The sequence below is a fragment of the Mizuhopecten yessoensis genome, unplaced genomic scaffold, assembly GCF_002113885.1.
Source record: "Mizuhopecten yessoensis strain PY_sf001 unplaced genomic scaffold, ASM211388v2 scaffold757, whole genome shotgun sequence".
Lineage (NCBI taxonomy): Eukaryota > Metazoa > Mollusca > Bivalvia > Pectinida > Pectinidae > Mizuhopecten > Mizuhopecten yessoensis.
In genome coordinates, this window is record NW_018403706.1 from 238,466 (window position 1) to 256,491 (window position 18,026).

At 38.4% G+C, this 18,026-nt stretch overlaps 1 protein-coding gene across 1 annotated transcript in view; it reads right to left on the reverse strand.

Annotated features, from left to right (window-relative positions):
• Window positions 1-15,616: 15,616 nt before the first annotated feature.
• Window positions 15,617-18,026, reverse strand: part of LOC110452486 (probable sodium/potassium/calcium exchanger CG1090) — a 76,094-nt gene continuing 73,684 nt past the window's right edge. The window contains exons 9-11 of the mRNA XM_021501050.1: window positions 17,504-17,605; window positions 17,004-17,132; window positions 15,617-15,931 (exon numbers count right to left, since the gene is read on the reverse strand). Of these exons, the coding sequence (XP_021356725.1) occupies window positions 15,732-15,931; window positions 17,004-17,132; window positions 17,504-17,605 (431 nt within the window). The 3' untranslated portion in view covers window positions 15,617-15,731. The remainder of the gene's footprint in view (window positions 15,932-17,003; window positions 17,133-17,503; window positions 17,606-18,026) is intronic.

The following is an 18,026-nucleotide window of genomic DNA, read 5'->3' on the forward strand; positions in this document are numbered from 1 at the left end:
TGAGTCTGGAGAAGAAGATTTTTGAAATATTGGATAATTTTCCCTTTGGGGCCCCGCCCTGGCCCCAGGGGTTGGGGTAGGAATCCCAATTTTACAATTTTGAAGCCTCATCTACCAAGGATGATTCTGACCAAGTTTGAAAAAAATCCATCCACTGGTTCTTGAGAAGAAGTTGAAAATGTAAAAGTTTACGCACGACGCACGACGCACGACGGACGACGGACGACGACGGACGAAAAGCGATTGGAATAGGTCACTTGAGCAAAGCTCAGGTGACCTAAAAAACAGTGCATAAGCTAGTCACTAAAATATAACAACAACACAAAAAGAATCAATTTTCACCAAAAGTTTACTTCCATTTGTAATTCCAGTCAATTTCTGATAGGTGTTAAATTAAAGACATCAAATTGTTTCCATAACAACCATGTGCACGTGAAATACAAGTGTACCAGCATACAATAATACCTGCTCAACTCTCGACCTACTGGTATGAATATCGTAACATTTCTTCGTTTTTATGTGTTTCCTTCTAATAACAAGTTGTAAGATAAATTATTACCAAAAAACAGCAATAACAGTGTTCATTGGGTTTTATTAATCCTTGTCCTTAAGTTAACATTGGTTCCTGATCATTGGCGGTGTTTTTATTATTATCAACATGCTTTTATTTTTGGTATGAACAGGGACAGTATATAGCTATACGTCCCTGGTATGAATGGAAAAAAAAGATAAAAAATATATGTTCCATTCCCTGGTATGAATGAAAAAAAAAAGATAAAAAATATATGTTCCAATACAGGTATCTTATTTTGTTTTAATAAGCTTCATGATATTATAAAACATCCGGCACGGTCGTATATTACCCAAAAATATGCGTATCTATTTCTTCCTGGTATTAAAACTTATATCTTGTGTAGATAAAGTTGTGACAAATGAAACAACTACAAAACGGAACAAACGAAGCTTACTTCATGTTATAATTGACAACCGAAATGTCCAATGAACTTGGGCATCATTGCAATAAGTTGTGTTTTCAAAAGTATCTAGATTTTAATGAGTATCATTGAATGCCGCATGAATCATCAGAGATATTAAGGAATTTGACAAGAATTGAGTCTATCAATTTTTTTATTTTCATTATCTTTCATATTGACTGCCCCTGAATCAGCCCATGTGCAACTTTTCAGACATGCAATCGGACATTTTTAATAATTGGGTACTTTTATTTTCAACTTGAGACCATTGTTCAAGTGAAGGTCAAGAAATTCTTTGATATTAGAACAAAGTTATGTGAAGCTGTTTATCTATCTATGAAATTAGACAAAGGTATGTGAAGCTGTTTATCTATCTATTGATATTAGACAAAGTTATGTGAAGCTGTTTATCTATCTATTGATATTAGACAAAGGTATGTGAAGCTGTTTATCCATCTATTGATGAATTATCGATGAAGTCAGTGGGAGTCATCCTAAAGATATGGACAAACTTATGTGTAAGGATATTCAAATGATTGTAAATATTCAAAAACCAAATTCAGATAAATTGGATATTTACGATAAGAAATGCAAACTTGGTATTGTATTCACTCTGATATGCTTGATAAATGGAGTTTTGATATCTGAATATCCATAAGATAGAATATTTCTTTTAAATACAAATAAATATTTGATAATGTATTATATTTACCAAGATACCTGACAACATTTTATTTCACATCAAATCAACAGTGTAATTTTAACGATTTTTAGTGAAATACAATAAGTTGAACACATTTTAATAGACATTTACACACAAGTCATATAGTCTGGCTAATATAGAAAAATATAGTAAATGCATCCATTTTTATGTACCTCAGATAACAACACATAAGTTTTCAAAAATATGCTTAAAATTTATCAAATATACACTAGTCTTTTAAGTATAAAGCATTGCTTTCCGTCACGCTTGATAAAGACATCACCAACAAATCAATAAACAGTACATTATTGTTAAGTAATTATAAGTATATATATTAAACTGCAGAATATATAATAATGTGTCTGTTTTTTCTACCTTAAAATACCAACATGGAACACCTCCAGATATCCATTCGAAACAACTCATATTAGCGCACATTTCAAAATCTATAATGACATCATCTAAAAATCTATAATGACATCATCTAAAAATCGGGCACACTTACATGTTGGCAAGTTATGCCATTTATAAACCAAGGTTAAAAATTTCAATTATTGACTGATGACAGTATTTTTTACCCTTAAGGTATCACAACATTAAGTCAGTCGTGGGTTAGAAATACTGTTTCCTTTAGATAACAAACCACAGAAATTATTACAGTGGAAGTGTTTTCCTTCTGGTAACATAAAACTTAATAAACTAGATTCATATATCTTTGGTTAGATACCATGGTTTGGTTTGGTTACCATGAATGGTGTATTTTAACTGTAAATTTCTTGTTTAAATATTTCAATTAAACTCTTAACAAGAGTACCGCGGGTCGGAACAATATACGCCCGTCGAATGCCATATAGTGTTATATACTTTCTTACACTGAAATAAGATCTGCATCATTCAAAGAGTGGTGAGCTAACATGCTATAACAAGAGGCCCAAGAGGGCCTGTATCGCTCACCTGAATATTTAGTATATAATATCAAACTTTGTTGGGCTATTTCCTAGGAAGCTACAAGCCAAATATAAAGATTCTATACCTTTCAGTTGTTCAGAAGAAGTCGTTTGAAGTGTCTGACACATTTGACCCCTGTGACCTTGTAAGAAGGTAAAGGTCATTTTCTTCCTCAAACTTTGTCGGGCTCTATCCCAGGAAGCCATCAGCCAAATATAAAGATTCTATACCTTTCAGTTCTTCAGAAGAAGTCATTTGAAGCTTTTGACACATTTGACCCCTGTGCCCTTGAAAGCAGAACAAGGTAATTTTCATTCTCAAACTTTGTTGGGCTCCATCCCAGGAAGCCATCAGCCAAATATGAAGATTCTATACCTTTTAGTTCTTCAGAAGAAGTTGTTTGAAGTTTTTGACATATTTGACCCCTGTGACCTTTAAAGTAGGTCAAGGTCATTTTCGTTCTCAAACTTTGTAGGGCTCCTTCCAACAAAGCTTTCAGCCAAATATCATGACTCTAGGCCTGTCCGTTCTTCAGAAGAAGTTGTTTAAAGGAAAAGTTGAAGGACGAGGACAGACGGACGGACGGACGACGGACGGACGATGGACGCTGCACCACGACATAAGCTCACTTGCCCTTCGGGCAGGTGAGCTAAACAAGAGGCCCATGGGCCTTAACGGTCACCTGAGTCTATAGTATTTATTTTTGTTGTTGAAATATGTACCAATTTGAGTAAAAAATAGTATAATGTTAACTTAACTTTGTCAGGACCATGAGCTGATCATTCCTAGACCAATTTTAAGTGAGATCGGCCTATTAGAACTTAGTAGCAAAATAGCGGCCATGGCAGCCAAATTGTATTTCTGATTGACCCGAAAAATAACAACACTTTGTCAGGACCATGATTCGATCATTCCTACAAAGTTTCAGTTCAATCGGCCAAGTAGATCTTTACTTTAAGTTTGAAATAGTTTACCAAAATGGCAGCTGTGGTGGCCATATTGGATTTCTGATCGACCTGAAAAATAACAACACTTTGTCAGGACCATGAGTCAATCATTCCTACAAAGTTTCAGTTCAATCGGCCTAGCAGAACTTGACTTTAAGTTTGAAATATGTTTTCAAAATGGTGGCCGTGGCGGCCATATTGGATTTATGATTGACCTGAAAAATAACAACACTTTGTCAGGACCATGAGTCGATCATTCCTACAAACTTTAAGTTCAATCGGTCCAGCAGAACTTGACTTTAAGTTTGAAATAGGTTTTCAAAATGGCGGCCGTGGCGGCCATATTGGATTTCTGATCGACCCGAAAAATAACAACACTTTGTCAGGACCATGAGGCGATCATTCCTACCAACTTTCAGTTCAATCGGCCCAGCAGAACTTGACTTTAAGTTTGAAATGTAAAATGTTAACAGACGACGGACGACGGACGACGGACGACGACGGACGAAAACGGATAGCAATAGGTCACTTGAGCTAAAGCTCAGGTGACCTAAAAAGTAGGAGAAAATCTCCGGACAAAAAAAATAATCAAATACTGAAATAATCAAAGGGCAATAACTTTTGCAAAAATTGTTGAATCAAAACTCTTTTCAAGGAAACACAACAACATATCATGATTATTTAGCCTACTAAGTTTCAAAGAGATCTGTTGAAAAATGTAGGAGGAGATTGCCGGACAAAAATCAAATACTAAAATAAACAAAGGGCAATAACTTTTGCAAATATTTTCGAATTTACGACGGACGGACGATGGACGCCGCACCACGTCATAAGCTCACTTGCCCTTTAGGCAGGTGAGCTAAAAATGTAGGAGAAAATCTCCGGACAAAAAAAAAATAATCAAATACTGAAATAATCAAACGGCAATAACTTTTGCAAAAATTGTTGAATCAAAATTCTTTTCAAGGAAACACAACAACATATCATGATTATTTAGCCTACTAAGTTTCAAAGAGATCTGTTGAAAAATGTAGGAGGTGCTTGCCGGACAAAAATCAAATACTGAAATAATCAAAGGGCAATAACTTTTGCAAATATTTTCGAATTTAAATTCTTTTCAAGGAAATACAACAACATATCATGATTATTTAGCCTAGTAAGTTTCAAAGAGATCGAGGAGATTGCCGGACTAAAATCAAATACTAAAATGAACAAAGGGCAATAACTTTTGGAAAAATTGTCGAATCAAAATTCTTTTAAGGGAGACACAACCTCATATCATGATTATAATGTATACCAAGTTTCAAAGAGATCAGTAGAAAAATGTAGGAGGAGATTGCCGGACAAACAAAAGTTTACGACGGACAACGCCATACCACAATACTCCTATTTGACGGGCGTATAAAAATAGTTCTAATTGATCCGATTTCCGGTTTTGTTCACAATTTGCTTTTAGAAGGCAGCTCTATAGAATGTTTGATTTGTTTTGAAGAATTAAAAACAAACAGCTATTTAATCTAATTAAACAAACAGCTGTTTAATCTAATTGTAATATATAACTGTAAGCTAAATCAGATTTTTTTTGGTACAAGACAATGTAAAATAAAACAAAATAAAACACAGATCCCCACTTATGTAGGTATAACACTTAATGACAAAACATGTTATACACGTACTGTAAACATACTTTACTGTTTCTATAAAAATTTAAAGCACTACTTAGAGTATAGCTAAGCTATGACAGGTTTTGTAGGTAATTAAATTACAACCATGTATATCCTTATTCAAAATTATGACACAGTCTGTCATATTTAATGTTTCTTTATCAGGTGATAACAAACATCAACATTAATGGTCAGGTCAGTGCATGTGTACTTGACTGTCAAGAAATTAGCCTGTGGCAACCTTTTGTATGGCGTTAGTATCTTAACTCATTCACCCCTGAAGATACATTTGAACTAATGGAATTCAAATGCTTGGGATAGTTCATTATGAATCTTCAGGGGTGATTGATTTAATTCACTTCAGTTGAAAATATGGATTCAATGCACAAATATATTAAGTATGTTTACAGTAATGTGTAGATTTCAACATTTGTATAACCACACACATGTACATCACAACAGGTGTAAAATCATTCACATGTGTATCACAACATACTTCTTGTAAATTTGTTTTAAAATTCAGAAGGGTGTTCATTTGGTGAGGCTAAAATTTTAACTTTTACTTTACAGTGTTAATTTAAACACATACAAAGGTCACTAGAGGACAAAAACCTTTACTTGCATATCAACCCACAGCAGGACTTATAATTACACCTACATCGATCCAAAACAGCTGTCTCATACAAACAAATTCCTCACAGTAACAGCTGTCTCACACAAACAAACCCCTCACAGAAACAGCTGTCTCATACAAACAAATCCCTCACAGTAACAGCTGTCTCACACAAACAAACCCCTCACAGAAACAGCTGTCTCATACAAACAAATCCCTCACAGAAACAGCTGTCTCATACAAACAAACCCCTCACAGAAACAGCTGTCTCACACAAACAAACCCCTCACAGTAACATCTGTCTCACACAAACAAACCCCTCACAGAACACATAAGTACCTGATGTATTCATAAATCAGCAATAATAAACATATTTATATACAACCTCCTATGTCTCAGCATTTGTATAACTAGCCGCAAACAACCTCTCTTAAAACATTTCTATATATACATAACACCAACTTTTTTACACCCAAAACAACTATAACTGATCAATAGGCTCTAGGTTCTCTGAAAGACATTAAGATTGGACTTTTAGATTTCCCAAACCAGTTTTTGGCATTATATCATTATATCATCCTTTAATATCCTTTAATATCATTATATCCCATTCCATTGGCCTTCATACTTTGTACCAGTAGATGATCATAAAATTAAACTAGATAGAAATGAAACTAATTTGAAATTATTGTGTGTATATTATCCCCCTGCTCCAGGTTGACTTCCAGACATGATTTGGTAACCCCACATGCAAATTAATACTAATTCCTACATAATGACAAATACTTATTTGGGAAAAAGTCTAGTGTAAACCGACTCCGTCCAGTAAACTATGGCACAATCAGCTGGTAACTATTGACCATCCTAGTAAAACTAACAAACCTTAAATACAGAAACAAGCATCATAAAACAGACAAATATATTTCAGCTAAGTTAACACAACAACAGGCCCTAAATGATTGTTAACCAACTCAGTACCGCTAGACCGGCACATATGTGGTATGGGGGTAACAACACAGGTAGGGAACCTTGCTGAAGATCAGATCAAGGGAGATGAACATAGAAAACAGATCAAAATACTGCAAAGACTTGAACAAACTGAGGCAGATCTGTGATAGTACATACCTCATAATATCATGTGCCATTAGCCAGAGAAGTGTGTGATATTAAGAGGAATGTGACATTAACAGGAACAATGATTTGATGTGAAAGTATGTTAAGTATATAAAGAGTAACTGTACAAGCATGAAATCATTTAAGGGGTGTACACGTATCTAATTTGAGTACTAGTCTGCGAGCAGATCTGAAAATGCTATATACAAGCCCATAAATGTAGTAAATATTGAAATTGGCACTTGTCCGTACATAAAATCTGGTCAGGTGGCACAGTGTATAGTGCTCTTGCCTTTCAGTAAGATGGACAGGGTATGTTTCATTAACTGGATGTGAAAAGGTATTGGGTCACCTGCCTGACCAGGTTACCGTAATTTTCTTTGGGTACTCTATTTTCTTTCCACATTAAGACCCCGTGCATGCTTCTATCCAAGTAAATAAGGGTGTTTAATAGGTTTAGTTATGTAGATACTACCTCTTAAACAACTGTTTGATTTATTGCTTTACACTTTACCAATAATTTGAGAGTGCACCTGGAGAAGAATAAAAGTCATGATTCCTTTGTTTAAGCTTATAAATTTTCTTTTTTACATGTCCTACATTGTACGTTGTGAAACTGGAACATGATGTTAAGTAGAATTTGTGTCAGATCACATGATATAAAACACATCTAAATTACATAACACATAGAGCGAGACAACAAATCTTTTAGGAAACAATGTTTAACATGATAAAGATGAAGTGTGTCATATTCTGATTTTTTTAAATCTACATAAAAAATAACAAAGTAAAAGACATGAGCAAAGAACATATTTAGCACTCAGGCCATAGCACTGGTGAAGTGGGCACTCAGGCCATAGCACTGGTGAAGTGGGCACTCAGGCCATAGCACTGGTGAAGTGGGCACTCAGGCCATAGCACTGGTGAAGTAGCACTCAGGCCATAGCACTGGTGAAGTAGCACTCAGGCCATAGCACTGGTGAAGTAGCACTCAGGCCATAGCACTGGTGAAGTAGCACTCAGGCCATAGCACTGGTGAAGTAGCACTCAGGCCATAGCACTGGTGAAGTAGCACTCAGGCCATAGCACTGGTGAAGTAGCACTCAGGCCATAGCACTGGTGAAGTAGCACTCAGGCCATAGCACTGGTGAAGTAGCACTCAGGCCATAGCACTGGTGAAGTAGCACTCAGGCCATAGCACTGGTGAAGTAGCACTCAGGCCATAGCACTGGTGAAGTAGCACTCAGGCCATAGCACTGGTGAAGTAGCACTCAGGCCATAGCACTGGTGAAGTAGCACTCAGGCCATAGCACTGGTGAAGTAGCACTCAGGCCATAGCACTGGTGAAGTAGCACTCAGGCCATAGCACTGGTGAAGTAGCACTCAGGCCATAGCACTGGTGAAGTAGCACTCAGGCCATAGCACTGGTGAAGTAGCACTCAGGCCATAGCACTGGTGAAGTAGCACTCAGGCCATAGCACTGGTGAAGTAGCACTCAGGCCATAGCACTGGTGAAGTAGCACTCAGGCCATAGCACTGGTGAAGTAGCACTCAGGCCATAGCACTGGTGAAGTAGCACTCAGGCCATAGCACTGGTGAAGTAGCACTCAGGCCATAGCACTGGTGAAGTAGCACTCAGGCCATAGCACTGGTGAAGTAGCACTCAGGCCATAGCACTGGTGAAGTAGCACTCAGGCCATAGCACTGGTGAAGTAGCACTCAGGCCATAGCACTGGTGAAGTAGCACTCAGGCCATAGCACTGGTGAAGTAGCACTCAGGCCATAGCACTGGTGAAGTAGCACTCAGGCCATAGCACTGGTGAAGTAGCACTCAGGCCATAGCACTGGTGAAGTAGCACTCAGGCCATAGCACTGGTGAAGTAGCACTCAGGCCATAGCACTGGTGAAGTAGCACTCAGGCCATAGCACTGGTGAAGTAGCACTCAGGCCATAGCACTGGTGAAGTAGCACTCAGGCCATAGCACTGGTGAAGTAGCACTCAGGCCATAGCACTGGTGAAGTAGCACTCAGGCCATAGCACTGGTGAAGTAGCACTCAGGCCATAGCACTGGTGAAGTAGCACTCAGGCCATAGCACTGGTGAAGTAGCACTCAGGCCATAGCACTGGTGAAGTAGCACTCAGGCCATAGCACTGGTGAAGTAGCACTCAGGCCATAGCACTGGTGAAGTAGCACTCAGGCCATAGCACTGGTGAAGTAGCACTCAGGCCATAGCACTGGTGAAGTAGCACTCAGGCCATAGCACTGGTGAAGTAGCACTCAGGCCATAGCACTGGTGAAGTAGCACTCAGGCCATAGCACTGGTGAAGTAGCACTCAGGCCATAGCACTGGTGAAGTAGCACTCAGGCCATAGCACTGGTGAAGTAGCACTCAGGCCATAGCACTGGTGAAGTAGCACTCAGGCCATAGCACTGGTGAAGTAGCACTCAGGCCATAGCACTGGTGAAGTAGCACTCAGGCCATAGCACTGGTGAAGTAGCACTCAGGCCATAGCACTGGTGAAGTAGCACTCAGGCCATAGCACTGGTGAAGTAGCACTCAGGCCATAGCACTGGTGAAGTAGCACTCAGGCCATAGCACTGGTGAAGTAGCACTCAGGCCATAGCACTGGTGAAGTAGCACTCAGGCCATAGCACTGGTGAAGTAGCACTCAGGCCATAGCACTGGTGAAGTAGCACTCAGGCCATAGCACTGGTGAAGTAGCACTCAGGCCATAGCACTGGTGAAGTAGCACTCAGGCCATAGCACTGGTGAAGTGGCACTCAGGCCATAGCACTGGTGAAGTGGGCACTCAGGCCATAGCACTGGTGAAGTAGCACTCAGGCCATAGCACTGGTGAAGTGGGCACTCAGGCCATAGCACTGGTGAAGTAGCACTCAGGCCATAGCACTGGTGAAGTGGGCACTCAGGCCATAGCACTGGTTAAGTAGCACTCAGGCCATAGCACTGGTGAAGTGGGCACTCAGGCCATAGCACTGGTGAAATAGCACTCAGGCCATAGCACTGGTGAAGTAGCACTCAGGCCATAGCACCGGTGAAGTAGCACTCAGGCCATAGCACCGTTGAAGTGGGCACTCAGGCCATAGCACTGGTGAAGTAGCACTCAGGCCATAGCACTGGTGAAGGAGCACTCTGGCCATAGCACTAGTGAAGTAGAAAACAATGATAAAAAGTGACAAGTCAGACTATAAAGTCTTTGAGATTATTTATCTGTATGTGGGCGAGACAACAGAATTTAAAAAATATATACTGAATTGGTTTATTATTGTAAAAGATTGCATTATGTATGTGAATTTAAAGGCTGTAAGGCCTAAAGTAATAAAACAATTTGAATTTGAGGTAAGAATGATAACTGACATTCTATCAGGAAAACTGATCTTGTGACTTTATATCTAAAATATTGGTGAAACTCTATATACCATGAATTGTTTTTTATTATTTTTGAACATTTTTTTCCAATTCCGATACTGTCATTACATCATCATTCTGCTATACACGCTGTGCCGTGAACAAAGAGATATCAAACATTCACAGTAGAAACTGGTGATAATAATAATAATAATCTTTATTTAGTGTCATGTACAATTGATGTATCATTTTATTTTATTTTTCAGTGAAAACTTCACTAAATGTTTTATTTAACATGATTTGGTTTTCTTTCGTTGAGATTTATGAAACTTGCTCTGCTTGCTCAGCCTCATTAAAAATCGTAGGTAATCTGAACTCCTCAGGATTGTCTTTATTTACAATTTCTCAAAGGTTAAATTGTTACTGTACAAAGTAATCTCAAACAATTACTACTATCAAATGCATCACTGAATGAATCTCATAACTAAAACTGAACCAAATTTTTTAATTTCCCGGATGACATATAAATACATAAATCATAACCCGATTGTTCAAATAATAACTAAACATTCAACAATTCAACTAGGAATATCTTAAAAAGCTCCATGGAAACTAAAATAGTATTAATGAGGGTCCAAAACAATCACATGAAAACAAGAAATAAAAGATGGTTATTTAAGAAAAATAACAAAAAACTTTGAGTCAATGATGTATTGACCAGAAGTTAAAATGACTAGTAAGGTAAAGTATATTTTGGCAATAAATTACAATCAACAAATACTTTCCACTAAGCTTTCTATAACATTTATCTACATATCTATATACAAAACATATTTATTCAATTTTCTGTCTACAGTGTACAAAAACAAAAGCTCTTTAATAAGTAAAGCTTACATTTAAAGGTGTGACAACAGAGTTCAATTGTTACCTACAATAAAATCTCTGACATATCTACCTTCCTCCATTTCACACGTTTTAAGACAGGCAGGTTCACTAATGTTTCTTTAGAATAGAAGTTATTCTCAAACATATGATTTCAAAAATTTGATCAGACTTCTTTCACCTCATGATGCCAACTCAAAGTGAAAGGCGGCAGAATGATAATTGAGGTTACAAAAAGACAGACAAACCTATAAAGCCACAGTAATTGCTGTAATTATCTGTAATAATCTGTAATTACATGAAGTTATCTCCCTTTATTATGTTTTACAGTATCCGTACACTTCCCCGGTATATATGCTTAATTCCTTCCCTGTTTTACCAATGATAAGTTATCCCCCTTTATTTTGTTTTATTTTGTTTTACAGTATCCGTACACTTCCCCGGTATATATGCTTAATTCCTTCCCTGTTTTACCAATGATGAGTTATTCCCATTTATTTTGTTTTATTTTGTTTTACAGTATCCGTACACTACCCCGGTATATGCTTAATTCCTTCCCTGTTTTACCAATGATGAGTTATTCCCATTTATTTTGTTTTATTTTGTTTTACAGTATCCGTACACTACCCCGGTATATGCTTCCTTCCCTGTTTTACCAATGATGAGTTATCCCCCTTTACTTTGTTTTATTTTGTTTTACAGTATCCATACACTACCCCGATATATGCTTCCTTCCCTGTTTTACCAATGATGAGTTATCCCCCTTTGGTCTCTTTTTGATTTGTATAATTCATCCTATCCAAATGTTTATCTATAAAGATATCTAACAGGTGTCTGTGAAACTCTTTTGGGAAGGAGATTTGTTTCACAGTGCGATTACATATTTATCCCATTTTACAGAAACAACAGAAAGATTAAAGCTGTACATCAATTAGATTTTATTTATTTTTTAAATTTCAATTTTTTGTGCCCAGCCACATTGTTAAATTATGATGAAAATTTATAACTCCATCTTCTCATCCTCTATATACAATCAGATCTAAATTAATCAAAAAATCAATTTGGTTAATGTAAAGATTAAAGCTGTACATCAATTAGATTTTTTTTAATTCAATTTTTTGTGCCCAACCACATTGTTAAATTATGATGAAAATTTATAACTCCATCTTCTCATCCTCTCTATACAATCAGATCTAAATTAATCATAAAATCAATTTGGTAAATGTACTAAAAACATTAATTGTGTAAATTGGTTTCACATAAATATCACACGACTTTTTCAGATTCAGCTTTTAAACTGTATAGCTATATTTTAAAGAAACAATTATCACTAATTAAGGAATGCAAGGGTTACCATGGGAACGAAAGTATTAAAATGCATCTCACCTACCTGAACAAATGATTTGGAGTAAAATGTAAATGGCCATTATATGTACACCTACACTTGTACTGGCCATGTATACCACTATATTTTTAAGATTCTTATCCCTCAAGTAAACCTCATGAAAAATATGTAAATCTTAAAAACAAACAAATTTAACAATCCTTAAACTTTGAAAATACATTGTAAACATTTAACAAACACGTTCCCATAATATAAAAAATCGTTTAAGGATACTGGCATTCCAATACTCTGATGTCGTTAGCGTCTAACCATACATCCGACATTCCAATACTCTGATGTCGTTAGCGTCTACCCATACATCCGACATTCCAATACTCTGATGTCGTTAGCGTCTACCCATACATCCGACATTCCAATACTCTGATGTCATTAGCGTCTACCCATACATCCGACATTCCAATACTCTGGTGTCATTAGCGTCTACCCATACATCCGACATTCCAATACTCTGATGTCATTAGCGTCTACCCATACATCCGACATTCCAATACTCTGGTGTCATTAGCGTCTACCCATACATCCGACATTCCAATACTCTGATGTCATTAGCGTCTACCCATACATCCGACATTCCAATACTCTGGTGTCATTAGCGTCTACCCATACATCCGACATTCCAATACTCTGATGTCATTAGCGTCTACCCATACATCCGACATTCCAATACTCTGGTGTCATTAGCGTCTACCCATACATCCGACATTCCAATACTCTGATGTCATTAGCGTCTACCCATACATCCGACATTCCAATACTCTGGTGTCATTAGCGTCTACCCATACATCCGACATTCCAATACTCTGATGTCATTAGCGTCTACCCATACATCCGACATTCCAATACTCTGGTGTCATTAGCGTCTACCCATACATCCGACATTCCAATACTCTGATGTCATTAGCGTCTACCCATACATCCGACATTCCAATACTCTGGTGTCATTAGCGTCTACCCATACATCCGACATTCCAATACTCTGATGTCATTAGCGTCTACCCATACATCCGACATTCCAATACTCTGGTGTCATTAGCGTCTACCCATACATCCGACATTCCAATACTCTGATGTCATTAGCGTCTACCCATACATCCGACATTCCAATACTCTGGTGTCATTAGCGTCTACCCATACATCCGACATTCCAATACTCTGATGTCATTAGCGTCTACCCATACATCCGACATTCCAATACTCTGGTGTCATTAGCGTCTACCCATACATCCGACATTCCAATACTCTGATGTCATTAGCGTCTACCCATACATCCGACATTCCAATACTTTGGTGTCATTAGCGTCTACCCATACATCTGACATTCCAATACTCTGGTGTCATTAGCGTCTACCCATACATCCAACATTCCAATACTCTGATGTCATTAGCGTCTACCCATACATCCGACATTCAATACTCTGATGTCGTTAGCGTCTACCCATACATCCGACATTCCAATACTTTGATGTCATTAGCGTCTACCCATACATCCGACATTCCAATACTTTGGTGTCATTAGCGTCTACCCATACATCTGACATTCCAATACTCTGGTGTCATTAGCGTCTACCCATACATCTGACATTCCAATACTCTGATGTCGTTAGCGTCTACCCATACATCCGACATTCCAATACTCTGGTGTCATTAGCGTCTACCCATAAATTGTGTGAGCACCTACAGTACTAGAACAACTGACCAACCCGGACAACTGGGGTGATGTCGTTAGGACCCACTACAACATCAGATAACTAGTGACGTTATTACACTCAATACAATATCTGGTGGTTATATGATGATTTCAATATCGACCGTGATATCCATCATTCTGTGATGTCACCAGTACTTATCAGTCACTACGGAACATCCAGCAGTATTCTGATGTCATTCAGTAGCGACTTTCACACCCTGCATCGTTGTGACATCATCAGTCACTACGGGAACATCCAGCAGTATTCTGATGTCATTCAGTAGCGACTTTCACACCCTGCATCGTTGCGACATCATCAGTCACTACGGGAACATCCAGCAGTATTCTGATGTCATTCAGTAGCAACTTTCACACCCTGCATCGTTGTGACATCATCAGTCACTATGGGAACATCCAGCAGTATTCTGATGTCATTCAGTAGCGACTTTCACACCCTGCATCGTTGCGACATCATCAGTCACTACGGGAACATCCAGCAGTATTCTGATGTCATTCAGTAGCAACTTTCACACCCTGCATCGTTGTGACATCATCAGTCACTATGGGAACATCCAGCAGTATTCTGATGTCATTCAGTAGCGACTTTCACACCCTGCATCGTTGCGACATCATCAGTCACTAAGGGAACATCCAGCAGTATTCTGATGTCATTCAGTAGCAACTTTCACACCCTGCATCGTTGTGACATCATCAGTCACTATGGGAACATCCAGCAGTATTCTGATGTCATTCAGTAGCGACTTTCACACCCTGCATCATTGTGACATCATCAGTCACTACGGAACATCCAGCAGTATTCTGATGTCATTCAGTAGCAACTTTCACACCCTGCATCGTTGTGACATCATCAGTCACTATGGGAACATCCAGCAGTATTCTGATGTCATTCAGTAGCGACTTTCACACCCTGCATCATTGTGACATCATCAGTCACTACAGAACATCCAGCAGTATTCTGATGTCATTCAGTAGCGACTTTCACACCCTACATCGTTGTGACATCATCAGTCGCTACGGGAACATCCAGCAGTATTCTGATGTCATTCAGTAGCGACTTGCACACTCTGCATCGTTGCGACATCATCAGTCACTACGGGAAAATCCAGCAATATTCTGATGACATTCAGTAGCGACTTTCACCCCCTACATCGTTGTGACATCATCAGTCGCTACGGGAACATCCAGCAGTATTCTGATGTCCTTCAGTAGCGACTTTCACAACCTACATCGTTGTGACATCATTAGTCGCTACGGGAACATCCAGCAGTATTCTGATTTCATTCAGTAGCGACTTTCCCACCCTGCATCGTTGTGACATCATCAGTCACTACGGGAACATCCAGCAGTTGTTTTGAGATGTCACTGGTTCCTACACGACCTACCAGTGTTTCTGTGGTGTCGATCATCAGTAGTTGCTTGCACATTCATGTGGGTGGACATAACCAAATATGTTGAGTTCGTAAAGCGATGTAAGTACGGTAAAAAACACATATATGATAAGAAGCACGACCCCATACGTCTTAGTGAGTCGCCACTTGTTAAGATGGGTGATCAACAGCAGTAAAAACACAGTGGCTAGCAGAGTGAAGGAGGAGTAGAGGAGACCTGTAAAATAACAAATACGACTTATCAACATCAATTTTACACCAACAACACATACATCAACATCAGTTATACAAACAACACTTTATAGTCATTATATGACATATGATACAGTGTCCAAGTAAGATAGAATAGGCCACTCTAGACGCTCTACAGTACGTATACACACATAAAACAATCAACACAAACTGAGGACTTGGAAGGAGCTACCTTACTAAGGCAGTCTGTCCACAAAAATGTCCATGCATGCCTTTACATGTACTGAAGGGCATCCGTGTTCTGTGGTGGGACTCAGCTTCTAACAGTTAACGACACCTCACATGAATGTGGCAACACAGACACTGCAGCACCCAACCCAGACCATTTTATACTCTACTACTGACACAGATAAATAAAGGGGGGTAGGCTTAATACCGGGCACTCATCATGTGTACAGAAAGTAAGGATAATTGGGGGCGGGCTTATTACCAGGTATGTGCTTATCACCGGTAAAGACAGTATGTTAATTGATGTAAGTGAGCAAGATAACAACACTTTCTGCTACAAGGACTCATCATCAAATCAGCCACTGATATACACACATCACTCACACACAAACAATGCTATTATATATTGTAGGTATATATAAAATCATGCAGAGGACAGAAGTACAACAGCAATTTCCGTTATACATGTAGACATCCTGGCTCAACTCTCAAAATCTCAGATAACGTTTCCGTTATACATGTAGACATCCTGGCTCAACTCTCAAAATCTCAGATAACGTTTCCGTTATACATGTAGACATCCTGGCTCAACTCTCAAAATCTCAGATAACGTTTCTGTTATACATGTAGACATCCTGGCTCAACTCTCAAATTCTCAGATAACGTTTCCGTTATACATGTAGATAACGTTTCCATTATACATGTAGACATCCTGGCTCAACTCTCAAAATCTTGGATAACATTTCAACGTTGTGATTTCCAATTATCTAAAAAATATGAATTTTCCTGATAAAAGCATGTTTGCATTCAAGAATATTATTTTATGATGCAATAAGTGCAGGTAGCCTATAAGTTTGACCTTGACTTACCTTCACTGTAAACCTGGACAGGTTCTCCATTATTGATGATGATCTGTAGTAACCACGGTAACCCCATACATATAAGGATATCAAAAACATTACTTCCTACAGCATTAGAAACCGCCATATCTCCATGACCTACAAACACAAAAATGTTCAATCATTCATAAACAGATGACCTTGGGTGACTTTGGGGTCTCTGTATTTTAGGGTGACTTTGGGGTCTCTGTATTTTAGATTAACGTATCACCTAAGAGGTCTGTATTACTGATAAGTGCTAAGTATAATTATGTCTATCTCTTTTTAAACACTTTTTAAGGATAAGGATTGTTTTAAGAACAATTAGATATTTTTTTGCCCGGTACATGTAATGTTAAATTGTTGAAGAAATATAGGACCAATAGTATACTTCACACAAAAAATAAACTGTAGGTACACTTAACTTCCTCTACCACCAGTATACAGTGAACATCCATACTGCAACACTGTATAAGGCTATTTATACTTACCCTCCCGTACCACTATAAGACTAGCTATCACATCAGGCAAACTGACTCCAAACGCGATGAAGGTGAGACCCATGATCGTGTCAGGGATGTCTGCCGTATATCCTGTAAAATAACATGTAATTTGATTTAGAGTGATTTGCAATGAATAAACTGTCTAAAGCATACAGTGACTTCAAATATAACAGTTATCCCCCCTACTTACCTATAACAGTTACCCCCAAATACTTACCTATAACAGTTATCCCCCCTACTTACCTATACCAGTTACCCCCAACTACTTACCTATACCAGTTATCCCCACTACTTACCTATAACAGTTACCCCCCCCCCCACTACTTACCTATAACAGTAACCCCTTACTTACCTATAACAGTTACCCCCCTTACTTACCTATAACAGTTACCCCCCACTACTTACCTATAACAGTTACCCCTTACTTATACCTATAACAATTACCCCCCTTACTTACCTATAACAGTTACCCCCACTACTTACCTATAACAGTTATCCCCCCCCCCCCCCC